We start from the raw sequence: 27818 nt of genomic DNA on the forward strand, positions 1-27818 counted from the left end.
TCCTTACTGGTTTTGAAAGCGGCAGTTGCTTAACAGGCGGTTTTGGTGGATGTGTGAGTCGTGTTTTAGTAGAGACCACAAAAATAAAGGTTTTAGTCGTCCTTATCATTACCAACACAGAAGGGAAAGTACGGGTAGGAAAAGGTAGCCTAAAAACCCTGAAAGGTTTTCTAACATTTGTTGGTGATCTATTGAGGGACTTCTGCAGATTGGAGGGAAGATGAAGGTAAGCAGTGCAGTCAAGCTCGGCTCTAATCCCAGCTGACGTGGAGGGTCATGAGTTCAAAGCCAGGTTGGAACTGTAGAACAAAGTGCTCTCTTGTTTTTTTCTGTCTCCCTTTTCCATATAGATGTACACACACATATATAAAAGAACATAAGCATATATATGTGTGTGTGTGTGTGTGCATTTATATGCACAGCACACATGTAATATGTATAGAGAGAACAAACAGTATCTTGGATATGCTTTGGGGAAAGAGAAACTTACATATAGACAGCTGTAGACATCCTAGGTAGAAGAAAAGGAACTTGATATGCAGGGATGGGCTGACGGGTGATGCTATAGTTGAGATGCAAAAATACCACATGTTCAAGGAACAGTGATGTTAAACGCAGTAGAGCTTAGAGTGTGGACAAGGACCTGGCACAGAACCAAAGTGGGCCGGTGAAGAGTCTCTGTAAATGAGTAGCTTGGAGGAATGGGGAGCGTTCACAACTGTGGAGACAGGAGACTCAAGTTCAGAGTCTTGGCTACGTAGCAAGTCCCAGGTCATCCTAGGCAACATGAGATCCTATCTCACAAAAGGTCGAGAGGAGCCAGTCCTTGTCATCTTTAATCCCAGCACTTGGGAAGAAAAGGCTAGCAAATCCCTGAGTTTGAGGCCAGCCTCTTGTACATAGCAAGTTCAAGGACAACCACCAGGACTGCATAGAGACCTGGTCAGGCTGGGGAGACAGCTCAGTGGATAGAGATCTCCATGCAAGTGGAAAGACTTGAGTTTGAGTCCCTAGAATCCCTGTGAAGCTGGACTCCATCTGTAATACCAATGCTCTTGGGGCAAGATGGAGAGACAGGAGAATCTTTCAAAAGTCACAGGCCAGCCCCCCTGTCATACACAAAAGAGGACAAAGACCCTGTCTCAAGGTGAGAAGCACCTTGTGTGTAACACACACACACACACACACACACACACACACAGAGTCCAGTAAAGATGGAAACAGGCCAACATGTTTTTATGTACATAAAGTGGACTACTGCACGGTGCACCTGATGAGAAATGTTTTCTAGCATAAAGGCAGAAATTATATAAAAATGAGTAAATGTGAATTCTGGTCTTGAATGAGTGAGGTAAATGTGCTTCCAGATTTCATTCCGTTTAAAATGTGATCCTTGAGCATATTCCTGAGGAAAAGAGGAGGTGAGGTACAGGGGGAAAGGAGACACCTATTAAGAAGGGAAGATCAGACAATACATATACATATATATATATATATATATATATATATATATATATATATATATATATAGCATATGGTATGTGTGTGTGTGTGCGCGCGCGCGCGCGCGCCTTGGAGTTCGGTTTATTCTGTGGGTAAAGACTGAAATTCAGGTTAACGTGTTTGTCTCGATGCCACATTCAATGACATCTGCCTTGCTTTCTTCCTCACTGGGTGACAACCTCCCTCCCCCCACCCCCCCCACCCCCGCCCTACTCTGAATCTGCCCAGGGTCTCTGGAGCAGCGTCTCGCTGAGTTACAAAAATGGCGTTAATGAGCCACGGCTGACTCTAAACAGCACAAGGAATAAGGTAAGAGCTACGAGTGATAGATGGAAGGTAACCCTGGCAGGGAACGAATCGAGCGAGCGAGCAGGTCGTGTGGAAGCTGCGCAGCCTGCGCGTCCTGGTTGCCCTGGAGACACCGCAGCGGCTCGGTCTCTCGGGAGTTCTGGGGTGGCAGCAGACTGCGCGGGCTGGGGCTCCCCGAAGCTGAACACCACTGTGTCACCGTCGCCGGAGGCTATGCCGTGTAAGTGCAGGTTCCCTGGCCCGGGAAGGCGGAGAGCAGGGTCTGCGGGGCTCGGGAGGGCGGGGATGAGGGGGCGCACCCGCGGAAGAAGGGGCCACCCGTGGTCTCACGGGCCGTGGGGGTGCCAGAGAGGGACAGGGACGCACCTGTGCATCTAGAGACCTCTTGTGGCCTGGACGCAGGGGAAAGTGAAGGCTCAGAGGCTTGGAAATAAAGTGAGTTTTTGCCAAACTTCCAAGTCTTTTTGTCACACGCTTGAAGCGTGGGACATAAAGAAAATGAGTTGTATAGATTGTGTAAGTTACGTGGTGGGTTTAGTTTCTGAGAATCTAACGAGATCGATTTCGTTGACAGGAACACCTTCGTGCACAGGTGTGTGCTTTTAAATTGTAACTCGCAAAGACAAGTCTGAATAATCCGTAGAATCCATTTTCCGATCAAGTTTATTAAACATAATGCATGTTTGGTTTTATTGGAAACAGTTAACTACAAACTGTGGGTAGCATCCTGAGTGAGCTTCCGGGCTCTGAAACTGTCTCTGCCCCTCCACATTTCTAAAGCCAGGGATTGGTGGTGGTTGGTTTTTGGTTTCCTAGGACCTCTTCCGTTAGGAGAGTTCTTTGTCCACCCTTCCTCGCCGTCCATCTTGATTTTGTTTGCCTTTGTATTCCTTGTGCTTCTTCAGCCCCCAGGACTTAGTTTGTGAAACAGTCTTGAAAACTAACCGAGTGTTCTTTTCTCCTGTGTACTTTATTTTGTAAATCATTAATAGTGTGGAAATTCCGTAGCAACTTTCTTTTTTTTTTTTTTTCGAAATTCTTTTTATTTTTTTTAATTTTTTTTTAATTTTTAATATTTTTATTACATATTTTCCTCAATTACATTTCCAATGCTATCCCAAAAGTCCCCCATAGCGCCCCCCACTTCCCTACCCACCCATTCCCATTCTTTTGGCCCTGGCATTCCCCCGTAGCAACTTTCTAAGGAATTTTTAAATCCCGCTATTACACTTAACCTCAGCCCCTGTCTGTGGGTCTTAAAATCACTGGTGGCCCCCAGCCTGCTTCTGTCCTTGGCCATTGTAGATAGAACTCCATTAACTCAGGGTCAAATACTTATAAATTCTGAAGTTAAGAAGGTACACCACTTAAAACTGAAGCTGACTGATAACTATGGCAAATATTTTCAACCCACTGCTATAGTCATTTAATCGTGCCCAAATACAGTGCTAATAATAAACATATTCTTGCAGGTTTTGCTTTTAAAAAGAAAATTAGAAAATGAAACTGTAATAAGGCTTAGCTGACTGTATGCCAGAGAATAGGGAGGCAGTGCAAGCCTGGCGTGATGAACGGTGTTGTATGGGGAGCGGGGCTGGGATTGGCACTGTTAGTGTCATCTGTGGAGAAAAGAGCCTGCCTTTGGGGATTGGACATTTGAGTTGGACTGTGAGAAGTGGAGAAAACTGAAATATGACCCTGAAGGGTCAGACTGTCCAGGCCGAAATATAAGCAGAGGAGACGGAAGGTGTCTAGGCTCTGAGAGACAAAGTAGGACAGGTAAACGGGGCAGGGCGGGAAAGATTAAATATAGTTTAAAGGCTATTACTGCAGCCTTTAGAGGCTATGATGTACTTTAAAAACAAATTGTACTGGGGATCGAGACAACTCAGTGTCTAAGAGTACTTGCTATTCTTCCAGAGAGCCTGAGTTTGGTTCCCAGCACCCACACTGGGAACTGAACAACCAACAGTAACTCTGTGTTCTAGGGGATCTGACTCCCTACTCTGTCCTCTGTGCAAATGTCACACGCACACTCACTCACTCACACACACACACACACACACGCACACCGCACATGCACACTCACTCACACACACACACACACACACACGTGCACATACACGCACACCGCACATGCACACTCACAAATACAGATAAATCTTTTAAAACATCCATTATTAATGTATGGGCTACCACGCGTGTGCAGAGGTCCGAGGAGAGCTTTGTGAAGTTGAAGTTGGTTCTTCCACCTTTACAGGGACTCCTGAGACTGAGCCCAGGTCCCTCAGCTTGTCTGACCAGTGCTGTACACAGCGACTGAGCTAGCATCCTCCTCCTCCTAATTGTCTTTTCTTCTTCCTTATTTTAACATAACCACAGTAGACGTTACCAAAATCAAGAGTTTAAAGCCAAGAGCACATATGGAATTTAGGTTTTTCCAGTTGCCCGAGGATAGCTCTCTACAGATCTTTCCCCTACTGCAGGAGAGGGCTGGCTGCATTTTCCTCTTCAGTCTCCGGGAATCTGGAGCATCGACCTTTGTCCTTCCTGACCTTGGCATTTCCTAAGAAGAGTCCAGGCCAGTAGAAGCCATTCCATCGTGACTAGGACCGTTGAAAAATAACACAAAGGGGATGCTGTATCCATCTCAGTATTTTGTGTTTTCTAGAAATTTCATGTATATAGAATTATATAGTAAGTGTGAATCTGGTGTGCACTTTAACCTAGCTTTACGTTCTTAAATTCTGTTGTTTTTGTTTGTTTACTTCGTCTTGTTTTTCCCATTTGTATGTGTTTTGTTTATTGTATTTGGAGGACTCAGTGTTTTGAAATAGGGTCTTGCCAGTGTAACCCAGGTTCACCTCCCAAGTGCTAGAGTAAAGTGGGACCTCTGCATGCCCTGTGACATCACTGTCTCATGGGCCCATTTACTGTTCCTTTCATACGGATATGCATTTGTCCTGACGTCATTTGTGGAGACTCTTCTGTCCTTCTTGAAGCCCTTTGGCACCATTATCAAAAGACAATTAGCAAGACTTGAAGTTGCTGCGACTCTCTCAAACTCATGTTGAAATGTAATTACCATCGGCTGTGTTGGGAGATGGGACCTTCAAGAGGTAATTAGGCCATGAGGCCTCGTGGGTGGGATGAGTGGGTTATTAATAAATGCAGGACTTCAGCCCTCCTTTGCTCTTAGCTCCCCACCTCCCATCATGCATTTGACAGAGCAAGAAAAAGCCAGCATCTTGATATTGGACTTGTAAGCCAGTATATGTATATTCATTACAAATTATCCCAGTAACAGGTGCGGTATTATAGCATTAAAGGCAGACTAAAGCAAACATAAATTGAAAAGGTTAATTCTTGGCTCGGTGTTGTGTCCCAGTGATACACACGTCTCCGTGTCAACATCTCACATCACTGAGAATAAATTTGTTTTCTTCATTATACTTTCAAGTTGTTGCCAATATAGAAATCCAACTGATCGTAACGGCGTGCTGACCCTGAATCCACTGCATTGCAAACTTGGTCGTTAGGTCTAACAACTTTTCTGTTTTCTTGTTAGCATTTTCTGCATATGATAATTGCAAATTTGCTTTTCATTTCCAGTCTACACGCCTTTCTTTGGTTGTGTCATTAGACGGGCAAGGGCTTCTGATGGCTTATTAGAATAAAATGATATAGCTGGGGGGGGGGGGTCATGCAATAGAATAGCAGAGGTAGGGGGATCACTGTGAGTTCCAGGAATACATAATGAAACTTTGTCAAAAGAAAGAGAAGAAACAGAGACAAGATAGACAGCAGGAGGAAGGATGGAATGCTTGCTTAGTCCTAGGACCAAGCATTCGGAGCTCTATCACTAAGCACAGCACTGACTGCAGGTTTTACACACACACCCTTGACATTCCTTTCTTCCTCTTCATAATTTGTTGAGACACTTTTCTTCACTGCTGAGTTTGTCAAATGCCTTTTCTATATCTACTGAGATAAGTATGTGATTTTTGTCTTTTATTCTTTTGGTACTACCACTTTTTTTTTTATAATTGACTTTCAAATATTAAACCAGCCGTGCATTTCTGGGGTAAATTCCATGTGGACGTGTCATATAATCCTTTTCATATGTGTCTGTAGTTGGTTTGAGAGTTATTTTGCTGTGAGCATTCTTATGTGTGTAGTGATTTCTTTGTCTGATTTTTTTTGAACCAGGATGATATTGGCCCTGTGGAATAAATTGAGAGTGATTTCTCTCTCTTTAGGAATATTTAGGAAGAATTATATTTGCACTGATTATTCGTTGAATATTTGGTAGAACTTATCTATGAGCCATCCCATCCTGGGCTGTTCTTTGTACATAGATTTGTAAGTATTAATTTGCTTTTTTATATAGTCAGAATTCTGGTTCTTCTTGAGTGTTTTTGTCTTTCTAGGTATTTGTCCAGCCAACTTGACTGCTTTGGGGTTCCGTGAACATGTTTGTTCTGTTCCCTTTTTTTTTCGCAGCATCTGAAGGGTGTTTGTTTCTTGGTCAATCTGGCTAATCTTGACCTAGGGCAAGCCTTGTTTGGCTGGTTTCCTAGTTGTTCTCTGACCAGCTATCAGACAGCTGGCTCTTTTCTGATGTTTTATTGATGGTCTCTGTCTGTGGTTTGCAGCAGTGTGCCATGAAGGAATGAACATCATGTTTGTCCTACCTGCATTTTTTTTCTTGTTATAATGTATTGAACTTTTTGAAAGTGTAGACCAATGTTTGGCCATTATTTTATCAAAAAAAAAAATCCTTTTTTCCACCCCTCTGTCTCCTCTTTTTTTAAGAAGCTTTTTGGCCAGGCGTGGTGGCGCACGCCTTTAGTCCCAGCACTCGGGAGGCAGAGGCAGGCGGATTTCTGAGTTCGAGGCCAGCCTGGTCTACAAAGTGAGTGCCAGGACACCCAGGGCGACACAGAGAAACCCTGTCTCGAAAAACCAAAAAAAAAAAAAAAAAAAAAAAAAAAAAAAGAATCTTTTTATGTGCATGCTGACACTGCTAATTTTGTTCCATGGGTTTCTGAACCTCTCTTCATTTGAAAGTCTGGGACAGTAAGCAGATAAAGAAAGGCACTTGTTGGCACAAGCCCAGCGACCTGAGTTCAATCCCAGGAACCCTTGACAAAAAGAGAGAACCGGCTTTACAGAGTTGTTTTCTGACCTTCACAGGCAAGCTGCGAGTGCACACACACAGGCACACTAACTAATTAAATGTGCAAGAAAGACCAAAGACGAGACTCTGAGAGGGCAGACAGATCACCTCAGTTTTAGATAATGTTAGTCATGAGAGGGAGGTTTATATGAACTTCAATTTCAGGATTTTCCTGTGTCTTGTAAAATCCCAACTGTGTCCACTTGATCCTTTTCTCTTCACTTTTGAGGTTCCCATGGGCACCTGCCGCCTCTGCCTTCTCTTCTGGCCCCAAAGCGTGACAACTACAGACTGGCAGCAGTACACATGCACTTGGTTTTGAGTCTGTCCTGGGCCCTTTTGTCCCCTTCTGTCTCCCAGACCTCCCCCCATTCTGCCATTTACTCTGAGCAAACTCTTTAAAAGGGCCTCTTTCAGAGATGGGCTTTTGTCTTAGTCAGGGTTTCTATTCCTGCACAAACACCATGACCAAGAAGCATGTTGGGGAGGAAAGGGTTTATTCGGCTTACACTTCCATATTGCTGTTCATCACCAGGGAAGTCAGGACTAGAACTCAAGCAGAGCAGGGAGCAGGAGCTGAGCAGAGGCCACGGAGGGATGTTCTTTACTGGCTTGCTTCCCCTGGCTTGCTCAGCCTGCTCTCTTATAGAACCCAAGACCACCAGCCCAGAGATGGTCCCACCCACAAGGGGCCTTTCCCCCTTGATCACTAATTGAGGAAATGCCTTACAGTTGGGTCTCATGGAGGCATTTCCTCAATTAAAGCTCCTTTCTCTGTGATAACTCCAGCTGTGTCAAGTTGACACAAAACTAGCCAGTACAGCTTTGCTTCCTGATGTCTGTTGTTGAAGCACTGGATGTATGTGGTCTGTGTGTACTGGTTGATTCATACAGCTTTGTGCACTCTTTATAAAGAGATCACATTGTGTCATCTCTAAGTTATTTCGATGTGATGTAGAGAATGCTTGTGAGCCTTGGAGAGGAAGAGGGCCAGAGAGCAGAGCCTGCATCACTGTAGTACATCCCTGTGTCAAGGCAGCCCTGACCCCTCATGTAGAGATGCTCATGGCGCATTGGAGAGTCAGCCTGGACCCCAGCTAAAAGAGTGGAAATTACTGTTTCTAGAATATGATAGAGTTAACTAAACAGGAATTCGATCCATAAAGTCCTTTGTGAAACCCTTGCCTCTTCTATCTAATTCCTGCTGAGATACAATCAGATTCCTTATATAAGGGAAAATCATACTGAGAAATTCTATAAAGCACTGTTTTTTTGAGACAGGCTTCACTGTGTAGTCCTGACCGGCCTGGATGTGCTATGCAGATCAGACTGACCTGAAACTCATAGAGATCTATGTGCCTCTGCCTCCGACTGCACTACCATGTCTGCCTGGAGCTTTATTTTATTGAAGTCGGCAATTTGGTTGCCTGATCAGGTGGAAATATCAGTAAGCAGCGAACAAACCTGCTGGACAAAAGTAGGCGCTGTAGATAATTAATCTATGGGATAACTTACCTAGAAGTAAATAAGAAAAAACACATAGACGACGAAAGCCAAGCAATATTTTAAAAACCAGGTGCCACGGTGCACACCAATAATCACAGCATTCAAAGGGGCAGAATTAGAAGTTCGTCATCCTCAGCTACATAGTGAACTCAAGGCCAGCCCAAGTGTCTTAGGTAGAGTTTTATTGCTGTGAAGAGACATCATGACCAAGGCAACTCTTTTTTTTTTAAAGATTTATTTATTTATTTATTTACTTATTATATGTAAATACACTGTAGCTGTCTTCAGACACTCCAGAAGAGGGCGCCAGATCTCGTTACGGATGGTTGTGAGCCACCATGTGGTTGCTGGGATTAGAACTCTGGACCTTCGGAAGAACAGTCGGGTGCTCTTACCCACTGAGCCATCTCACCAGCCCACCAAGGCAACTCTTATAAAGGGAAACATTTAATTGGGCTGGCTTATAGGTTCAGAGGTTAGCCCGTTCTCATCATGGCGGGAAGCATGACAGGGTGCAGGCAGACATGGCGCTGGAGGAGCTGAGAGGAGAGTCCTACATCTTGATCCACAGGCAGCAGAAGGATTCCACACTGGTGGAGTTTGAGCATATATAAGATCTCAAAGCCTTCCCCCACAGTGACACACTTCCACCAACCAGGCCTCACCTACTCCAACCAGGCCTCACCTCCTAATAATGCCCCTGCCTATGGGCCAAGCATTCAAACACATGAATCTATGGGGGCCAAACCCATTCAAACCACCACACTGAATCTGGGTACAGAAGGCTCTCCAAAAACAAAAACAAACAAGACAGTTTTATTTTAAACTTTGGGTTATGTTCACAGGCCCCCCCCCCCCAATAGCTGTAGTGCTCATAAACTAGGTGAACTAGTGAATCTATAAGTTCTATACTAATAACCTTCAAAGCTAATTTGGCAAATGTATACACGCTACCTTTAAGTCAATGATAGCTCTGTAAAGAATACAATGGAGGGCTGAAGAGGTGGCTCAGTGGTTAAGAGCTCTGGCTGCTCTTCCAGAGGTCCTGAGTTCAATTCCCAGTAGTCACGTGGTGACTCACAACCATTTTTTTAAATATTTTTTTATTACGTATTTTCCTCAATTACATTTCCAATGCTATCTCAAAAGTCCCCCATACCCTCACCCCCACTCCCCTACCCACCCACTCCCACTTTTTGGCCCTGGCGGTCCCCTGTACTGGGGCATATAAAGTTTGCGTGTCCCATGGGCCTCTCTTTCCAGTGATGGCCGACTAGGCCATCTTTTGATACATACGCAGCTAGAGACAAGAGCTCCGGGGTACTGGTTAGTTCATAATGTTGTTCCACCTACAGGGTTGCAGATCTCTTTAGCTCCTTGGATACTTTCTCTAGCTCCTCCATTGGGGGCCCTGTGATCCATGACTCACCACCATTTGTAATGGGCTATGATGCCCTCTTCTGGCCTTCAGGTGCACATGCAGATAGAACACTCACATATATTAAATAAATAAATAAATCTGAAAAAAAATACAATGTATAAAGTAAAGTTTTCAGGACTTAATATCTGTCATGGATTTTCCCTGTTATTTTTTGCGAGGTTTATTATTTTCCCCCTTTAATAGTGGTTCAACTTCACTATTTAAAAAATTTAAAAATTGGAAACAACACTATATTACTAATCATTTATCCAGCTAAACATGATTTTCCATAATATAATTTTTTTTTGTCTCACTGTATAGCCTATTGTGTATATTGGTCTGATAGTATAGTGTATAGCTACTGTATAGTGTATAGCTACTGTATAGTGTATAGCTACTGTATAGTGTATAGCTACTGTATAGTGAGTGGTCTGAAGCTCACTATGTAGCTAAGGGTGACCTTGAACTTTGTGATCATTTAGCCTGTACCTCTCTCCAGGGCTGACGTTAGAAGTATGCACTACCATGCATTCAAACCCAGACCTTCAACCATGCTAGGCAAGCATTCGGCCAGCTGAGTCACACATGCATCCCTAGTGTGTCCTTTTATGTATCAAATAAGGGCAGATTACTTCTCTCTCCATTGAGATAATCTATGAATGAGAAAGATTGAATATCATTTACTGTCTTAAGTGCATATTTATTTGTAACATGAGAAACTTTATGTGGTTAGTGCTTTATAAAAAAGAGAAGAAGCCGGGCGTGGTGGCTCATGCCTTTAATCCCAGGACTTGGGAGGCAGAGGCAGGCGGATTTCTGAGTTCGAGGCCAGCCTGGTCTGCAGAGTGATCTTCAGGATAGCCAGTGCTACACAGAGAAACTGTCTCAAAAAACCAAAGAGAGAGAGAGAGAGAGAGAGAGAGAGAGAGAGAGAAAGAGGCAATGATATGTTTAGTAGAGGTGTCAAGTATGGTGACATGGAAGTGGGTGCCTCTGTGGGCCCATACTGAGGCATCCCTTCCCCCTGAGGGACCAGCTATAGACAGATATAGTATGGAATAGTTTATTTAGGGCATGGGAAGGGGAGTTGGGAAGGGAGTAGAGACAGAGAGAGGTGGGGAGAGGGGGAGGGAGGAGAGAAGAGGAGAAGGAGAGAGGAAGATAGGCTAGCCAGAAACACATGGAGAGAGGTGGGGAGGGGAATGGGTAGAAAAGAGACAGAGAGGGAAGAGAGTAAGAGGGTAAAGGAGACAGGAGGGGCAAGCTGCCTCTTTTATAGTAAACCAGGCATACTTTGGATGTTGCCAAGTAACTGTGGGGCGGAACCTAAAAGGAATGCTAACATCCCTCCATTTTGGTTTAATTTAAAGGGGAGGAGGGCACTAGAAAGAGGAGATGGTGCAGCAACAATAGGGTCATCATGATTTTTATACTTCCTGCTGACTTGGGGTGATATGTCTCTGGGAAACCTAAGAAAATGGGCATGGGGGTGTTGGTCCAGTCTTAGGAGAGTTGGCTGTTTCTTTGCTGTCCAGGGTCTGTGGGGCCATCTGTGGGTAGGAAGACTGCAGCATCTGTGGGCTGCTTCTCTGGAGTTGTCCTGGATGTAGATTTTGAGTAAACACCTGCACTTGACAAAATGCTCACACACACACACACACACACATTTGGGGAAAAAGGTTTTTATCTTAGAGCCCTTAGGGCCTTGGTGGTTGGGGTGAGGGGAGTCCCAGTCCCAGGGCACAGGACAGGAATCTGACCCTCTGAAATAGGTAGCAAGTGGGAACTTGTCGCATCCACCCTCGACCAGCAAGAACGACACGACCACCAATTCTTCTATCAGCAGTTTATTCAGCCATTTTCAGTCTTCATCTCCCTCGAACCCCAAGCCTCTCACTCTTATATACTCTCAGCCCCCATCCACTCACGGCAGGCCACGTCACCTCACCAGGCATGCGGCTTCAGCCAATCAGGGCGGCAGGGGCACGTCTCCACCGAATATGGACTTGTTTATATCACCAGCTCTGCATCTGGCAGGCGCCATCTTTAAGGTGCGTCTCGGGCAGCCTAAAGGGGAGGCTACAGCCTCCTACATCTCCCCCTATTTTATTTTATTGCTGCAAGCAAGCCTCATGGGTGAAGGTAGAGGTCTGATCCCCAGTGTGCAAGCATAGGGGGCCCTACACAAAACCATCCCTCGGGCTCATCACCCAGAGAGGTCTTGGCCAGCTCCCGTGTCGTTTTTCCTGGGGGAAGGGAACTAGGACACTGAACCTTCATGCAATCAGACGTGCCTTCCACAGGATACCAACAGCTCACAAGCTATCCTCTGTGCAGTGCATAGCCTCGCAACCCATGGCATAACGCAGCATTATTTCTTTAGGGCAGCAAGCCAAATCTGAGGAGATTGTCCCGCCTCCACTGCGGCAAAGGCCTGCGCCACCATGGCGGAAGTGTGGGCCTGCACGCGCTGCACCCGACACATGCACCAAGCACACAACACACACTATTACAAGCATACATCCCAGGGCTCCCATTCCCGCCCATTCCTTCAGATGATTCATTGCAGAGGTGCAGCCCTGAGGCAAGGGATAGATCCACTCGAGTTGGGCAGGACTGCAATCCAAATAGGCCGAATCCACCCGAGAGCCGTTAAAGACCACAAATAACGTTCCATTGCAAGGTGCCATTGCCTACTGCTCCTCCAGTGATCATGGCCATCGAGGTCATCCAATGATCAAAGGGATTGGTGGCTCCCCACTGGGCAGGATTTTGATATGTCCAATTATAGCCAGAAAGCCATGATCTAAACCAGGCTTATCAAACCAAGCTGCAGACTGATTATAAAGCTGAACACAATCACTATTTTCATTAATCTGATTAACTATAAAAAAACACAAAATACCCTTTAACTTAATACTAACATTGCCTTCTTTAGGGGCTATCTCTTTATCTAATGGCAAATAAGGGGTATTCGGGGATCTATTGGTAGCAAAAAAGCGTGGAAAAACTTGAGCATCATGTCAAACTGGCATCGGCTTCGGGAACACTGAAAGGATCCCCCATCTCAGCTCCATCGTTTGTGCTCATGGGATCATCCACCACATCCACAGGGGCAACTGGACCAGGAGCCGCATTCTTGCAGCGTCTCACCAACCTCTCCGGCACCCAAAGGGGTTCCGTCTGGTCCTGTGGAAACACACAAACAGACCCTCTCGCCCATGCCAGCACGGGATCCGGTCCTTTCCATGTGCCTGTAAGCACATCTTTCCACCTGGCATATCCTTGTAGGCCAGGCACTCTTTGAACATGTCTATCCTCTGCTGCGCGGCCATCTTTATTCAAATTTTTAAAATTTAAAGTATAAAGAACTAAAGAAAGTCTCATCTTAGGGGTGTGGCTATGGCCTAGTCCCCCTTTTTGTTTTTGTAACATCTACTTTTAACACGATTTGTAACTCTACCAATTGGGGTGTTCCAGGTTGATATTGCCTAAGAACCGGTTGTTGAGATTCAATAAGACAGGCTCCACATCCAGTTTTGGACCCATCTGTAAACACATTCACCACTCCTGAAATGGGCCTTTTCTGCACTATCTTAGAAAACACAACAGCATGAGCTTTATAAAAGGTAACCAATGGATGTTTAGTGTAATGATTATCTATTATGCCATTAAAGCTGCAAAACAGAATGGCCCACTCATCCACTGTGGCTGCCAAAACCTGCTGATGACTATCATAGGGAATAATCAACATGCCCGGCTGACATCTAAAATGTTGCAAACATTGTTGAATTCCCAACAACACCAAATTTGCTACTGCAGTTGGATAATGTTCCACGGTCTTACCCATGGATATTCTTGGATGAATCCAGAGCAAAGGTCCTTCCTGCCAAACTAAGCCAGTGGGCTGCATTTCTGTTTGCAGTATCAAAAGATTGATGGGCACTCCCTCCTTACATCTCATTAATTGTGCTTTACTCAGCTCCTTTTCTACAATGGACAAGGCTTGTCTAGCCTCAGGGGTCAGACTCCGCACTGAATTTAAATCTGGATCTCCTTCCAATATCTTAAACAAGGGCTTTAATACAACATTGGGTATCCTTAAATATGGTCTAATCCAATTGATATCTCCCAATAACTTCTGAAAATCATTAAGGGTATGTAAAAAAATCTAATCTTAACTGAACCTTTTGTGGCTGCACCCCAGTAAGAGAAATCTTGGCACCCAAATAGGAAACCACTTGATCTTGTTGAACCTTTTCAGGTGCTATATACAGCTTCCACCTTTGTAACTCTTTTACCAAGGCAGTATAGGCTGAATGAAGATATTCTTCTGTCTTTGCTGCCAACAGGACATCCATTTGGGAAAGGCTTTTCTAATTGGCTCTATGGCTTGACTAACATATAACTGGCACATGGTGGGACTATTAGCCATGCCTTGGGGCAACACAATCCACTCATATCTTCCATCAGGCTCCTCGTGGTTACATGATGGAAGAGTAAAGGCAAAACGCTCACTATCCTGGGCACGAAGTGGAATAGAAAAGAAACAATCGTTAATATCTATCACTATCAGGGGCCAATTCTGGGGCAAAGCAGACAACAATGGCAAACCTCTTTGTATGGATCCCATAACCTGCATCTGTGCATTGATGGCTTGAAGATCATGCAACAATCTCCATTTGCCTGACTTCTTTTTTATTACAAAAATAGGTGTGTTCCATGGTGAAACAGAGGGACGAATATGGCCTAATTGAAGTTGCTCCTCAACCAGACTTTTAGCTGCCTGTAATTTTTCCTTAGACAAGGGCCACTGAGGTACCCACACTGGGTCCGTCTTATTCCAGGTTATGGGAATGCCCTCCTCAGTGGCCTCTAGGAAAAACCCAGGTCTTCAGTATTCATTTTCTTCCTTTGTATCATGGGGGACTTTCTTCCTTGCAAATATTTCCCTAACCCATAGGAAGGGTGCCACCCCATATCCTGCATCAGATGTCGAGAAGTAGGTGAAGATTCATTGGTAAGTCTCAAGCCTAAATCTTTTAATAGATTTCTTCCCCATAAAGAAATGGGGAGCTCCAGCACCTAAGGCTGAATTTCCCCTGAAGGGCCCTCAGCACCTTTCCATTTCAGGCTCCGTGCACTCATATCCGGAGCTTTTGCATACCCTAGGCCTCGCAGCATCTGATTAGAACTTTGCACTGGCCATCCCTGGGGCCAATCCTTATGTGCTGTGATGCTGCGATCAGCTCCAGTATCTAGGAGCCCTAGGATGGCCTTGCCATCCACCTTCAACTCCAGAACTGGACGCTGGTCCATCTGGAGAGAGAGACATGTCAGGTCTACGCCCGAGGCACCAAACCCTCCTTTTCCTCTTTGTTTACCAGCAGAGGGGAAGCGCCCATGAAGACTAGGTAAAAGGACAATTTGAGCTACTCGATCCCCAGGGGAGATGGACACAATACCTGTGGTGATGAGACCATAACCTTAACTACCCCTTGATAATCAGGGTCAATAACTCCTGGATGGACAATGAGCCCGCGTAAGGCGGACGAGGAGCGGCCAAATAACAATCCTACAGTGTCCTCTTGTAGAGGACCTTTAAAATCTGTCTCGGGCCGGGCGTGGTGGCGCACGCCTTTAGTCCCAGCACTCGGGAGGCAGAGGCAGGCGGATTTCTGAGTTCGAGGCCAGCCTGGTCTACAAAGTGAGTGCCAGGACAGCCAGGGCTACACAGAGAAACCCTGTCTCGAAAAAAAAAAAAATAAAATAAAATCTGTCTCAATCACCTGTGTGCCTATCTGGGGAGTCAATACGAGTCTGGTGGTAGAGCGGAGGTCCAATCCTGCTGAACCTTCAGTGGCTTTCCACGGTTGCAGGGATGTCTCAGTGTTGGCCAGGTCTCCTCCTCCCCCTGGGAGTTGTCCACTGCCCCATATATTTGCGGGCCCTGGGAGTGAGGGCCCCGCTGTCCGTTTTTTGGCCGCGCACCTCCATATCCAGGAGTAAGAGGCTGGCCATGGATGTCTTTGACTGATCTGCATTGACTAGCCCAGTGATTCCCTTTCCTGCACTTTGGACACAACCCAGGGGGGCGAGTTCTGCTTCCCCCAGAGCCCCTTCCTTTTTCAGGGCAATTCCTCTTCAAGTGTCCATGTTTGCCACACCTAAAGCCAACTCCAGGAGGCACATCCTTCTTCCTCTTTTGCAACTGCATGACAGCTGCGGCAAGACCAGCGTTGGTCAATGGCCCACCAAGCTCTTGGCAAACCTTCATCCATGCTTCGATACCCTTGCTTTTTAAAGGCGTAATGGCAGCCATACATTCTCGGGTACATTATTCATAAACCAACTGCCTTATCAAGGGCATTACTTCGAAATCTAGAGGCTCATGATATCTCTGCCCTGCTTGGTCGGGGAAAATAGGACATCCCAGCAAGGAAGATCTAACCTCTCTCCAAACCTCGGGACAGAAGGTCCACCCATAGGCTGCTGCCGAGGAGGCATAGGGAGGGTGCTCGGAAGCTAATTCGTCTTCCTCCTCCACCTCGGCTCTTTTGTTTTGTCCTTTTTGTCCACCAGATGGCACTGTGTCTCCTTTCTTATTCTTCCCTTTTCCTTCGACTTCTCCCGTTTTAGCTTAGTCAAGTCAGGGTACAATTTGGTTTTCTCCGCACTCTTTGCTAACCACTCCAGTTCCTCTTCTGTTTCACTTTCTGAGCTGCTCGACAATGTCTCAGCCTTCTCAGATTTTAATGACCTCTCCTCTTTCAACTGCTCCAGAACTTGCTGGCTAGCTTCTAGCGCCTTGCAACAGCGTTCATCATCCAAACAGCTCCTTACCATCTTCCACACTGCCCTCATGCCTCCCTTCAATATCCCCTGCTCCCAGGCAACATCTAAGTCCCTGCCTAGCTTCTCCCAGCTAGCGACTGTGAGGTCGCCTGAGACGGCGAACCAAGGCGCGACGGCATCAAGAAACTTTTCTGTGGTTTTTCTTTGAATTTTTAAACCTTTGGACTTAAGGAGCTCCTGAAGAGCTGAAGAAATCGGATGTGATGAGGATGCTCCCATGGTTTCACTTTTACTTTGTGCCTGCTTCCTGGCAACTTTATATTCGCCTCTGTTTTATCTGAGGTCCTTCCCAAAATTCCTGGGGTCGTAAGTTTCACTTACCGTGAACTTACCCTGCCGGCAAACACTGACTGCTGAAAGTTCTGAACTCTTTGGTGGGGGAGTTGGTTCCCTGTACGGGCCACCACTTGTCGCATCCACCCTCGACCAGCAAGAACGACACAACCACCAGTTCTTCTATCAGCAGTTTATTCAGCCATTTTCAGTCTTCATCTCCCTCGAACCCCGGGCCTCTCACTCTTATATACTCTCAGCCCCCCTCCACTCACGGCAGGCCACGTCACCTCACCAGGCACGCGGCTTCAGCCAATCAGGGCGGCAGGGGCATGTCTCCACCGAATATGGACTCATTTACACCACCAGCTCTGCATCCAGTGGGCGCCATCTTTAAGGTGCGGCTTGGGCAGCCTAAAGGGGAGGCTACAGCCTCCTACAGGAACTTAGTGATTGGCAGGTGTACTTACCTGGATAGAGTCTGTTTGATCCACAAGAGGTCGATCTGAGTGGGTTTCCTGGAGATTGTAAGTTTACAGGAGAGATAAGTATGTTAACAGCATGAACAGTCTTTAAGATGAGCCCAGGAAGACAAAAACCCTTCATGGAACAGAAATCATAATGAGAAACAATTTTAAGTTTACATTAAAGGAATTAAAGACAATTAAAGACAATTAAAGAATTAAAGACAATTAAAGGAATTAAAGACAATTAAAGGAATTAAAGAATTAAAGACAAGAATTAAAGACAATTAAAGGAATTAAAGACAATTAAAGGAAACTCAAAACCTTGACCTTGTGAATATAATAGATGATCATATAGATTTAAGAAATACCTTAAATCTATAATTAGAAGATAGCCAAAGGAAATCTATATTTGTAACTATGATAGCTGATAGTTTAGATGTAGCACAAGAAACATTTTAAGTTTATAGTTAAAGGACAATGAAAGGAAACTTAAAATTTGAACCTGTGATTATAAAAGTTGGATCATATACTGGAATGTTTTATTAGAGTTAGGCTAATTTATAAGAACTCTTATTAATGTTAGGACAGTGGCATAACAAGGGAAAGGAATTCGAAACAGTCGCTGGAAGCTGAGTTTAGGTAAGGAAGTAACAGAAGGCTACCTCTCTGAAAGCTCGCATCTGAACTTGTGTGTCCTTTATCATCAAGTCCGTGAGTTAGGCAAACCTGTCTAACAAGCTACTAGGGTGGTGGATCACCCTGGGGCAAGGAGCTAGAGGTCTGTTTCTAACTGTCAAGCTGCAGTTAGCTTAGCTGTCAATGTAGTTAGGAGTCTGGGAAGAATGTGTTACAATCTAGATGTCCTTAATTAAAATGACAGAGGTTGGTTAATAGTCCACTATCTAAGTAGTTCCCAGGTCCCTGTGGTCTCCATAGCAACTTGAGTCAATCTGACCCTCAGGCCCAGAAGATGAGACGCTTCCCCTCCCCACCCCACCCCACCCCGTGGAGTAGGATCGTGGGAGAAATGACTCACCTTGTCTTAGCCGGTAGGAGACATTTAGCTCTCTGGGTGTCCACTGTTTGTCCATGGTGTAGGCCAAGCCCTGGCAGCAGAAAGGCAATGGAGCCGTGTTACTCAGTGGTTATCATACCACAATCCAGGTAGGATCTTGTCGCTGTGCCTGTATCTTCTTGGAGACCTCGGCGGGTAAACTGTCAGGATTTTGGGGGAAGGGGCTCTTCTATCATATTGAGCTTAGACATGTAATGTTTCATTTAGCAGATTTCTGACAAGATTGAGAGCTTAGTATCTATCAAGCATGTCTGAGTTAGACAAGGAATGGCAACTGTTAGCTCCTCTACCAAGACCTAAACAGAGCAGTTCTTTAAATTGTGCTATGCCATTGTACTGGCTAGTTTTGTGTCAACTTGACACAGCTGGAGTTATCACAGAGAAAGGAGCTTCAGTTGGGGAAATGCCTCCATGAGACCCAGCTGTAAGGCATTTTCTCAATTAGTGATGAAGCGGGGAGATCCCCTTGTGGGTGGGGCCATCCCTGGGCTGGTAGTCTTGGTTCTATAAGAGAGCAGGCTGAGCAAGCCAGGGGAAGCAAGCCAGTAAAGAACATCCCTCCATGGCCTCTGCATCAGCTCCTGCTTTCTGACCTGCCTGAGTTCCAGTCCTGACTTCCTTGGTGATAAACAGCAGTATGGAAATGTAAGCTGAATAAACCCTTTCCTCCCCAGTTTGCTTCTTGGTCCTGATGTTTGTGCAGGACTAGAAGCCCTGACTAAGAGAGCCATGAATTAACTCGGAGGCAGGGCAGTGTGGTGGTTTCAGATGTGCAGTGTGGACCCCAGAAGACCGATTGTCACTCTGCACTTGCTTCACTGCGTTTCCATTTTCTTACCTGTACAACTGGATCAAGCAGCCCTAGCATACTATATGTAAATAAGCAATGCTGTTTCAGGGTGAGCTCCTACAGTTATTAGATTATACATACAAGATTCCTCTGGATAAAGAGGTGGACTTTCTGAGGCTCATTACAAATTTCTATAATGTTAATTCCTACCCTGATTTGATTAATCATTTTGGTATTATTTCTCATTGAATGTTTAATCTAGTCACAATTATAAATGTAAAACAGTGCAAAAAATAATAAAAATGAAAATAATAATAATAATAAAAATGAGATCTAGTATTTTCCTAGAAGTCCTGTGGATATGGAACGACTGCAGGGAAATTAGAAAATTTGACCTTTTTGTTGTATCATTGTAATTATTTTATTTAGGGGTGGTCTAAGAATTGGTCACCCTAATCCAAATAAAAGCTAAGAACAAGAGTGCCTTGCCAGGTGGTGGCAGCACACAGGAGGCAGAGGCAGGTGGAGGTCTGAGTTCAAGGCCAGTCTGGTCTACAGAGCAAGTTTCAGGACAACTAGGGCTACACAGAGAAACTGTCTCAAAAAAACAAATAAACAAAATGAAAGAAAGAGAGAGAGAGAAAGAGAGAAAGAAAGAAAAAAGAAAGAGAGAGAGCGAGAGAAGAACAAGAAAGAAAGGATAACTGTGCCTTGACCAGCAGGATGGAACAGATTATAAAGGCACTTGCCAGGCAAGTCTTACAACCTTGGTCACATCCCCAGGACCACATGGTAAGAAAGGACCGGTACACACCAGCTGTCCTCTGACTACCACACTCTAGCTGTCTCTCTCTCTCTCTCTCTCTCTCTCTCACACACACACACACACACACACACACACACACACACACGATCTCACATCCGTTCCAAATTTACCGCCTTCTACACAGACATATACACCTCACCTTTATATCATATCCATACACATCTCATATATCTCATATACACAACAACAACAACAATCAGAATAAATGTAATCCAAACATTTGAAGGAAATAGTGTCCTGATTAAAGCTGCCTTGTTCAGCGACCATGGTTTTCCCTCTCCTCTCCACCAGGTGGGGGCGCTGAGCTTTGTAGTCTGCCTTGTTGCGCAATTCTTCCCCTTCCCGGTGGGGTTCCGGTGAGCTAGCTAAGAAGGCAAACGCCTTCCTTATCCAAGGGTATGAAAGCCCAGCCCCTTTAGCTGCATTTTACAACCCTGTATTTTAATCATTTACTCCAGGTAATAAAAGCAATAAATCGGACAAGGCTTCTTCCCCGAGGTTGTGTTAACTAAATGTGGTCAGCACAGAGCCACCGTCAGAAATGACCCCAGAAGACTAGAGAGCTGTGCTAACAAAATACCATTGAGGTTCACTTCTACTGCGCACAAAAAGCAAACATTAAAGTGTGGAAATAAACCTTGGGCCACCCAGGCAAACCATCCTGTATCCGCTTGATTAAGAAAAGCCGTTCTTATTTTCCAGGTGCAACGCTGAACTTCAAGTCGACCCGTACACTAAATTAAGTCGCTGTAACTAAAATGGAAAAGTATGAAAAGCTAGCTAAGATCGGAGAAGGGTCGTATGGCGTTGTATTCAAGTGCAGAAACAAATCTTCTGGTCAAGTAGTAGCGATCAAAAAATTCGTGGAATCTGAAGATGATCCTGTCGTTAAGAAAATAGCCCTGCGGGAAACCCGTATGCTGAAGGTAGGTCCCGCTCTGCAGGCGGCATCTGCACTCTGAAGATGCTGCGTGAGGCAGTCATGCTAAAACGACTGAGAAGAGACAGGGTTTCTCTGTGTAGCCCTGGCTGCCCTAGAACTCACTCTGTAGAGCAGGCTGGCCTCGAACTCAGAAATCCGCCTGCCTCTGCGTCCCAAGTGCTGGGATTAAAGGCGGCTCCACCACTGCCAGGCAACAAGTCCGACTTAACTCCTGGGGTTCAGCCACTTTGAGAAGCATTGTTGGACTTTGGCTTCTGACTTTAACTGTATGTGTGAGTAGGGAGTTAAAACATGGAAGTACTGGCCTTCAGTACACCACATCCTGATTTGGAAACATCCACCCAAGTGTCCTGACCCCGCTATTTACCAGATGCCTGCCTTGTCTTCTGGACATTGCCCCCACACACTTTCCCAACCAACCAGCAGAACTACAGGAGCACTTCCCTTCCCGGCAGAGAGGGGCCCCAGTACCCGTGGAGGTATCAACAGGTCCCGCCTCTGCCTAAGAATCACCCAGCCCCCTTCATGGTTCTTACATTGTTTCCTTTTGTTGCCATTGTCTTTGATGGAACTCCATGTAGAAGTTTCATGTGTTCCCAATGGAAATGTTTGCCCAGCCTAAACATCCTTACATTTTTTTAAAGAGCTATCAGGCCTGGGGTGTGCTTCTCCAATGTGAACATCCGTGGAACCCCTAAATCTACTGAAATACAGAGTTTGGAGGTAGAGGGATCTGGAATGGGTTCCAAAGTGTCTCATTTTTAACAAGCTCCCAGTGGTGGAGACACCACTAATGGGTGAACACACATTCATTAGCAAGACCCTACAGTTTGAAGAGCACACAGTCACTTTCTAAGTATCTCATGTTATTTTTAATGGACTTTCAGCTTGTAAATGTGAAGAACAATTAGATTGTTTCTACTTTTCAAGTATCATATGCATAAGTTTTCCCCATCAGTTGCAGTTTTATTTAAAATAGAATTTGATTTAAAAAAAAAAAAAAGTTCGATCTTAACACTTGGTCAGGAGAGGGCGCTAGTGAGCCAGCCTGGTCCGGCCGACATTGCTGGGCTAAACTGCAGGATCTAAGACCAAAAAAAAGCTGCTAACTTAGCCTTCTCCGGCGCCCTCTCTGGTCTTTAGATAAATCTAATACTTAGGTTATTGCTTGCAGGTTTACCTTCTAACTTTAAACAGCCCAAATCTAAGGGTGAGCCCTAAGACGCAAAGTAGCCCAAGCTTCGTCCCCTCCGCCAGGCTCAGAACCTTCTTTCCTGCCTCTTGCTGTTGCTCCGTTGCTAGCTGGGAACACAACCTTCTTTATGTTTCTCACACTCTCCTCCTATTTAACTTGGATTGGCCTTTCCTTCACACTACCCTTTACACCCCAGGCAACCACAGTACCCGCTAAGTCAAGGTCATTTGCTAAGGAGCTGTGAATCACTGGCCGGCCCATGGACAGTTTGGCCAGGTTACGCTCGGGCACGGCGTGGAGCTGCAGCGTCTGGGAATCCCTTGTCCACCTGGCAGGGAAACGGTCCAGTTTCCAACCCGTGGTTTTGCTAGAGCTCTCTTGCAGCGCCTGTCTCGTGAAAGTACCCCTGTCGCCCTTTGACCTTCGGCTCTTTCAGTCCTGGACATACACTGAATGCCGATTGACCCGGGGCTCTGGACACATTTCCTTCCTAGTTAGAATAGATTCTCATTTCCCCAACTATTGAGCAGCAGCTGTCAGGTGATTTTGTTGTTGTTGTTGTGTGTTGATCTGTTTGCTAGATATACAAGGGAAAGGAGTTACAAACAGGTGAGGTCATATGTCCTGGTTTGTCCCAGCTTATAGTTTTTGCCCTAGCTTCCTGTGTAGCTAATACCCCGCCACTCTCAGAGGTGAGATACTGTGAACCCTAAACTATCTGGTGTCTTTCGGCAGAGGCAGAGTAGCCATGTTAGCTAGCTTGACTACAGCTGTTCTGGCTTCTGCCTGTTACACTGACTTCTACACTAAGATTTTATAGTAACCCAGGGGATAGGTTACCAAACTTCATTAGCATTTTACTTTTGGTTTACAATATTGAACAAGGGGCTGGGGAGATGGCTCAGCAGCTAAGAGCACTTACTGTTGTTCTTACAGAGGACCTGGGTTTTGTTCCACAACTATGTGACCTCTCTGGGCACCAGGCACATACATACATACATACATACATACATACATACATGCATGCAAAACATTTATTCATATAAAACATTTTAAATATATATATGGATATAATATTATATTGCACAGAAAAACGAAAAAGAAAGAAGAGAATATAAAAGACTGCTTTCTGAACCATTTCCACATGTCAATAGAAGCCACAAATAAAACATCTGTACATCAGAGCAAGCAGCAGCCTCAACCAGAGGACAGAGCCCAATGAAAAGCACATCTAAATGCATGAACCTGGGAGAGTCCTAAGAGATGCAACAGAAACTTAGGGGCCGAGAGTGGACACTAGAAACCAGCCACCACTGACATAAGTCGATGGTAAGGGGACTGGGGAGATGGGCTCAGCTCAAGAACACACGCTGCTCTTGCAGACCACCCTTTGCTCCCCAGCACCCAGACAGGGTGGCCCACAACTCCTCTAACTCTAGCTCCAGGGGATCTGGTGCCCTCTTCTGGACACTGCGGGCACTCACGTGTGTGTGCACATGCACATACAACATACAATTAAAAATAAAATAAACCTTTTTTTTTTTGGCCATGATAATGTGTAAAGTATGTAAACACTGATCATTTTATAGTCTTTTGCATAATGACTCGGTTCTTCATTTACGTTGTACATTGTGTGTTCCTGGTTTTTGTACACTGCACGGTGCCTACGCATGAACACGTTGCTTACACTTGGCCCTCACCAGGGGGATTTAAACAGTTTAGCTACTATCACTACTTACTTGTTACAGATCTTCAATTCATTCCACATTGAAGCTGATGGCTCGAAGAACGAGCAATTGGTCTTAAACACCATAACAAAATTCTGTATGAGAGAATGGAGAAACCACTCAGCCAATAAAAGCCCCTGCTGTACAAACCTCAGGGGCCCCAGTTCAGATCCCCAGCACCTATGTCAAACACTGTGCTAAATGGAATGTGTCTGCAACCCCTGGTCTGGAAGGCAGAGGCAGGAGGATTCCTAGGGCTTGCTGGACCACACCCATCTCACTGAGTTGGTAGGAGCCACATCCCAGTGAGAGACCTTGTCTCAAAGATTAAAGGGAGAGGGGAGACAAGATTGCTCAGCAGGTAGATGCTTGCAGAACCAGTCCCCACAAGTTGTCATCTGACCCTCACAGAGGTGACATTGCACATCCATGAGTGTGCATATGCCCATGCACTCAGACACACATATATTAATTAATTAGTAATAAAATGTTAAAAGGGAGAGCAATTAACACCTGATGTCAACCTCTAGGCTCCATACACCACACACACATGCACACACACACATACGCCAACACACAATAAAAGAAAGAAAGAAAGAAAAAAAAAAACTTCTGCCCAGGAGCTAGAATGATAAAGGGGCTTGTCCTCCTAGCATCAGAGCATATCTGGGACAGCTGTGAATGGAAACCCATCACTAACCTGTGCACTTCAATTCTTTTGCAGCAGTTGAAACACCCAAACCTCGTGAACCTCATCGAGGTGTTCAGAAGAAAGAGGAAGATGCATCTAGTTTTTGAGTACTGTGATCACACGCTGTTAAACGAGCTGGAGAGAAACCCAAACGGGTAGGTGATCCAGACCCTGGAGTTCTTTGGCCAGTTCTCTTTCATTCTATGTGTAGCCCCAAAAGGATCCCAGCCCCAGCCTCCTAGCCCCACCCCAACCCCCACCCCATCACTGGCTACCCTGATGCTTCCCCCCCCACCCCCGCTACCAACCCCCAGCTTCAAGTAGGATGTGCTCAAAGGGTAATGGCTTTTAACCTAAAGTGTAAGCAGAAGAAACAGGAAGCCAGTATAAACCCCAGTGTAGCTTGGTGGGAAAGCATACACAGGGTGACCTGACCTCAAGGAGCGACCATAATTCAGTGTGAGGAAATCCAATCATATGGCCCACCAGCAAGTCAACACGTAAGAGCACCCACTGGGGCTGGAGCGGCAGCTCTCTGGTCAAGAACAGCAAGTGCTGCTCTTGCAGAGGCCCCAGGTTCGGTTCCCAGCACCCATGTGGTGGCTCACAGCCATCTGTAACTCCAGTTCCGGGGGATCCGATGCCCTTTGCTGGCCTTCCTGCACATGTTGCAGACATACATGTAGGTGAACAGTCAGACACGATAAATAATAAATAACTCTTTAAAAGAGACAACTACAGGGGCTGGAGAGATGGCTCAGCAGTTAAGAGCACTGACTGCTCTTCCAGAGGTCCTGAGTTCGAGTCCCAGCAACCATATGGTGGCTCACAACCATCTGTAGTGGGATCTGATGCCCTCTTCTGGGGTGTCTGAAGACAGTTACAGTGTACTTGTGTAAAATAAATAAGTAAGTCTTTTTAAAGAACACAACTACATATCAGACTGAAATGATTAAAAGATTTCATTGAAATGAGCATGTTCCTAGATGGAAATACCTACTATAGAGTATAAGCATGTTGTCTCATTGGGGTTTTTTGTAGCAGAATTCTAACTAGAGCACAAATCGGATATTTTTTAAACTTGAAAAGTGAGAGCCAAGAAATTTCTTAAAGAAGGAAGGAAAAAACAGGGTTTAAATACAGAAGTTTTGGCAATTGCTTTCTTTAAAAAATAAAGCCATGACTAAAACTGAAAAAGAATTTCAATAAACTATTATCACCACTAATAATTTTTCAAATAGTGTAAGATGAGTGCTGTGGTATACCAGAGGCTGAGATGGGATGATTGCAAGTTGGCGATTAACCTGAGCAACTTAGTCAAGACCTGGTCTCAAATATATTCAAAAGGGTTAGGGGTGTAGCCCAGTGGTACAGAGGTTGCCTGGCGTGTGCAAGGCATAGGGGTTCCATCTGAAGCCACCACAAACAAAACAGGTATGCAGGCCTCTCCACCTAGACAGGGTGTAATCATTTGGCAGTGAGTATGAACATTTAGAAAGCTGTTGTCACACTTAAGCGCAAAACTCCACTTAGAAAAGATATACAGCAAGGTATTATTCCCATAAGGGCAAAATTATACATATTCTGAAAGATATTTAGAGCAGAGAAGATTGGGACTGACCTGATTTTCCAGTAGTAAAGAACTGCTGAGCTGAGACATGGCTGTCCCTTGACAAGTCCATCCCTACCTCCTTTTGGCAGTTTATTTTCTTTCTTTTAACCCCGTGGAAAGTTAGGAGCGGCTGGCTGCGCACGCCCATAACCTCAGTGCTGGGAAAGTGTCAGCAGATCCCTGAAGCTGGCCAGCTACTGTAGCTAAACCAGGGGGTTCCCGGTCTAATGAGAAACCTTGTCTCACAATAACAATAGGTTTGGAGAGATGATTCCACTATTTAGAACAGGTACAGCTCTTCCAGATCTGAGTTCAATTCCCAAGTACACACGACAGGTGGTTCATCGCTGACTGTGACAACAGTTCCAGGGAATTTGACACCTCTAGCCTCCAAGGGTACACTTGAATTTACACACACATACACACACACATGCGCACCTGAAAAATTAAAGTTATTTTGTTAAAATTGAAATAGAAAATATTGAAAATAAAATAAATCATTAAAAGTAATAATTAGGTGGATAGAAGAAGATCCCAAGAAACCAACCTCTGGAATTCAACATACACACACACATATGTACACACATGTATGCACATACAGAAACACCTACACATGCATCTCTCTTTCACACACACACATGCACACACAAACACACAAGCACACACACATGTATGCACATACCCAAATACCTATACATGCATCTCTCTCTCTCATGCACACGCGCACACGAGCGTGTACACACACACACACACACACACACGAATTTGTAAGGTCAGAGTCATCTTCAGGTGACTAAAACAGCAGTTTCTGAGCTGGGTAGCTGAGACACCTGGATTTTAGCTTCAAGCTTTTCACTGTTGCTTTTAGTGTTTGTCTCTACACTCTCCCGAAGGATAATACTTAAACACCACGTATCTACCGATTTCTACAGAGGGCGCTATTTCACTCTATAACGCTTTGAAAACTGCTGCCTGCGGCAGAACAGCATTGGCGTGCTCTCTCTCCGGTCTGGACCTGGCGTGTCTGTCTACGGTCACTACAGTTCCATCTCCTCTGTAAGATCAATGTGATTCATCCCTAATGCATATCATCTTCCCAGCAGTGGACCCTGCCTCCTTGGCATCTGAGCCAAGTGAACAGAACCATGGCGCCCCAGTAAGAAAGCTTTGCGTATCCTATTGACGACGGATACTCCCATTGAACTAGCTCTGCTTGGTTTCTCGTTAACAACGTTAGCAATCAGGGTTCTGAAACATTTCTGACACTTCATACCTGCCTTGTTTCCTAGGTCTCCTCACCTGGAGTCTCCGAGTACCTATCCAGAATCCTATGTCTTTTGATATAGTTGCCTAGTGCCGGTGCCTCTTCCCTGAAGGCTGAAGCCACCCCTCCCCCCACTACTCTCACCGGCTCTGTTGTCTGGGTTGCTCAATCGATTGTTGCTCA

At 45.2% G+C, this 27818-nt stretch overlaps 1 protein-coding gene and 1 long non-coding RNA gene across 8 annotated transcripts in view; one reads left to right on the forward strand and one right to left on the reverse strand.

Moving 5' to 3' along the window:
- Positions 1 to 1740: 1740 nt before the first annotated feature.
- The window catches only part of Cdkl4 (cyclin dependent kinase like 4), a 70442-nt gene continuing 44364 nt past the window's right edge, over positions 1741 to 27818 (forward strand). The window contains exons 1-3 of one of the 6 annotated variants that reach the window (XM_029470845.2): positions 1741 to 1812; positions 20906 to 21129; positions 24793 to 24914. In XM_029470845.2, the coding sequence (XP_029326705.1) occupies positions 20962 to 21129; positions 24793 to 24914 (290 nt within the window). In that variant the 5' untranslated portion in view covers positions 1741 to 1812; positions 20906 to 20961. Of the gene's footprint in view, positions 1813 to 1880; positions 2033 to 20905; positions 21130 to 24792; positions 24915 to 27818 lie in introns of those variants that run through there. The other 5 variants (XM_029470846.2, XM_085832708.1, XM_029470844.2 and 2 more) reach the window with 5 other exon arrangements.
- LOC115029701 (uncharacterized) lies at positions 16926 to 27741 on the reverse strand. Of its 2 annotated transcripts, none has more exons than XR_015045844.1 (4): positions 27671 to 27741; positions 24081 to 24163; positions 18549 to 18618; positions 16926 to 17563 (listed from the first exon to the last, which is right to left on the reverse strand). It is a non-coding gene; the product is annotated as an uncharacterized LOC115029701 (long non-coding RNA). The 2 variants fall into 2 exon arrangements; XR_003835246.2 differs by lacking the exon at positions 27671 to 27741 and adding an exon at positions 24769 to 24896.

This window comes from Mus caroli, unplaced genomic scaffold (assembly GCF_978045245.1).
Source record: "Mus caroli unplaced genomic scaffold, Mus_caroli_1 scaffold_18, whole genome shotgun sequence".
NCBI lineage: Eukaryota > Metazoa > Chordata > Mammalia > Rodentia > Muridae > Mus > Mus caroli.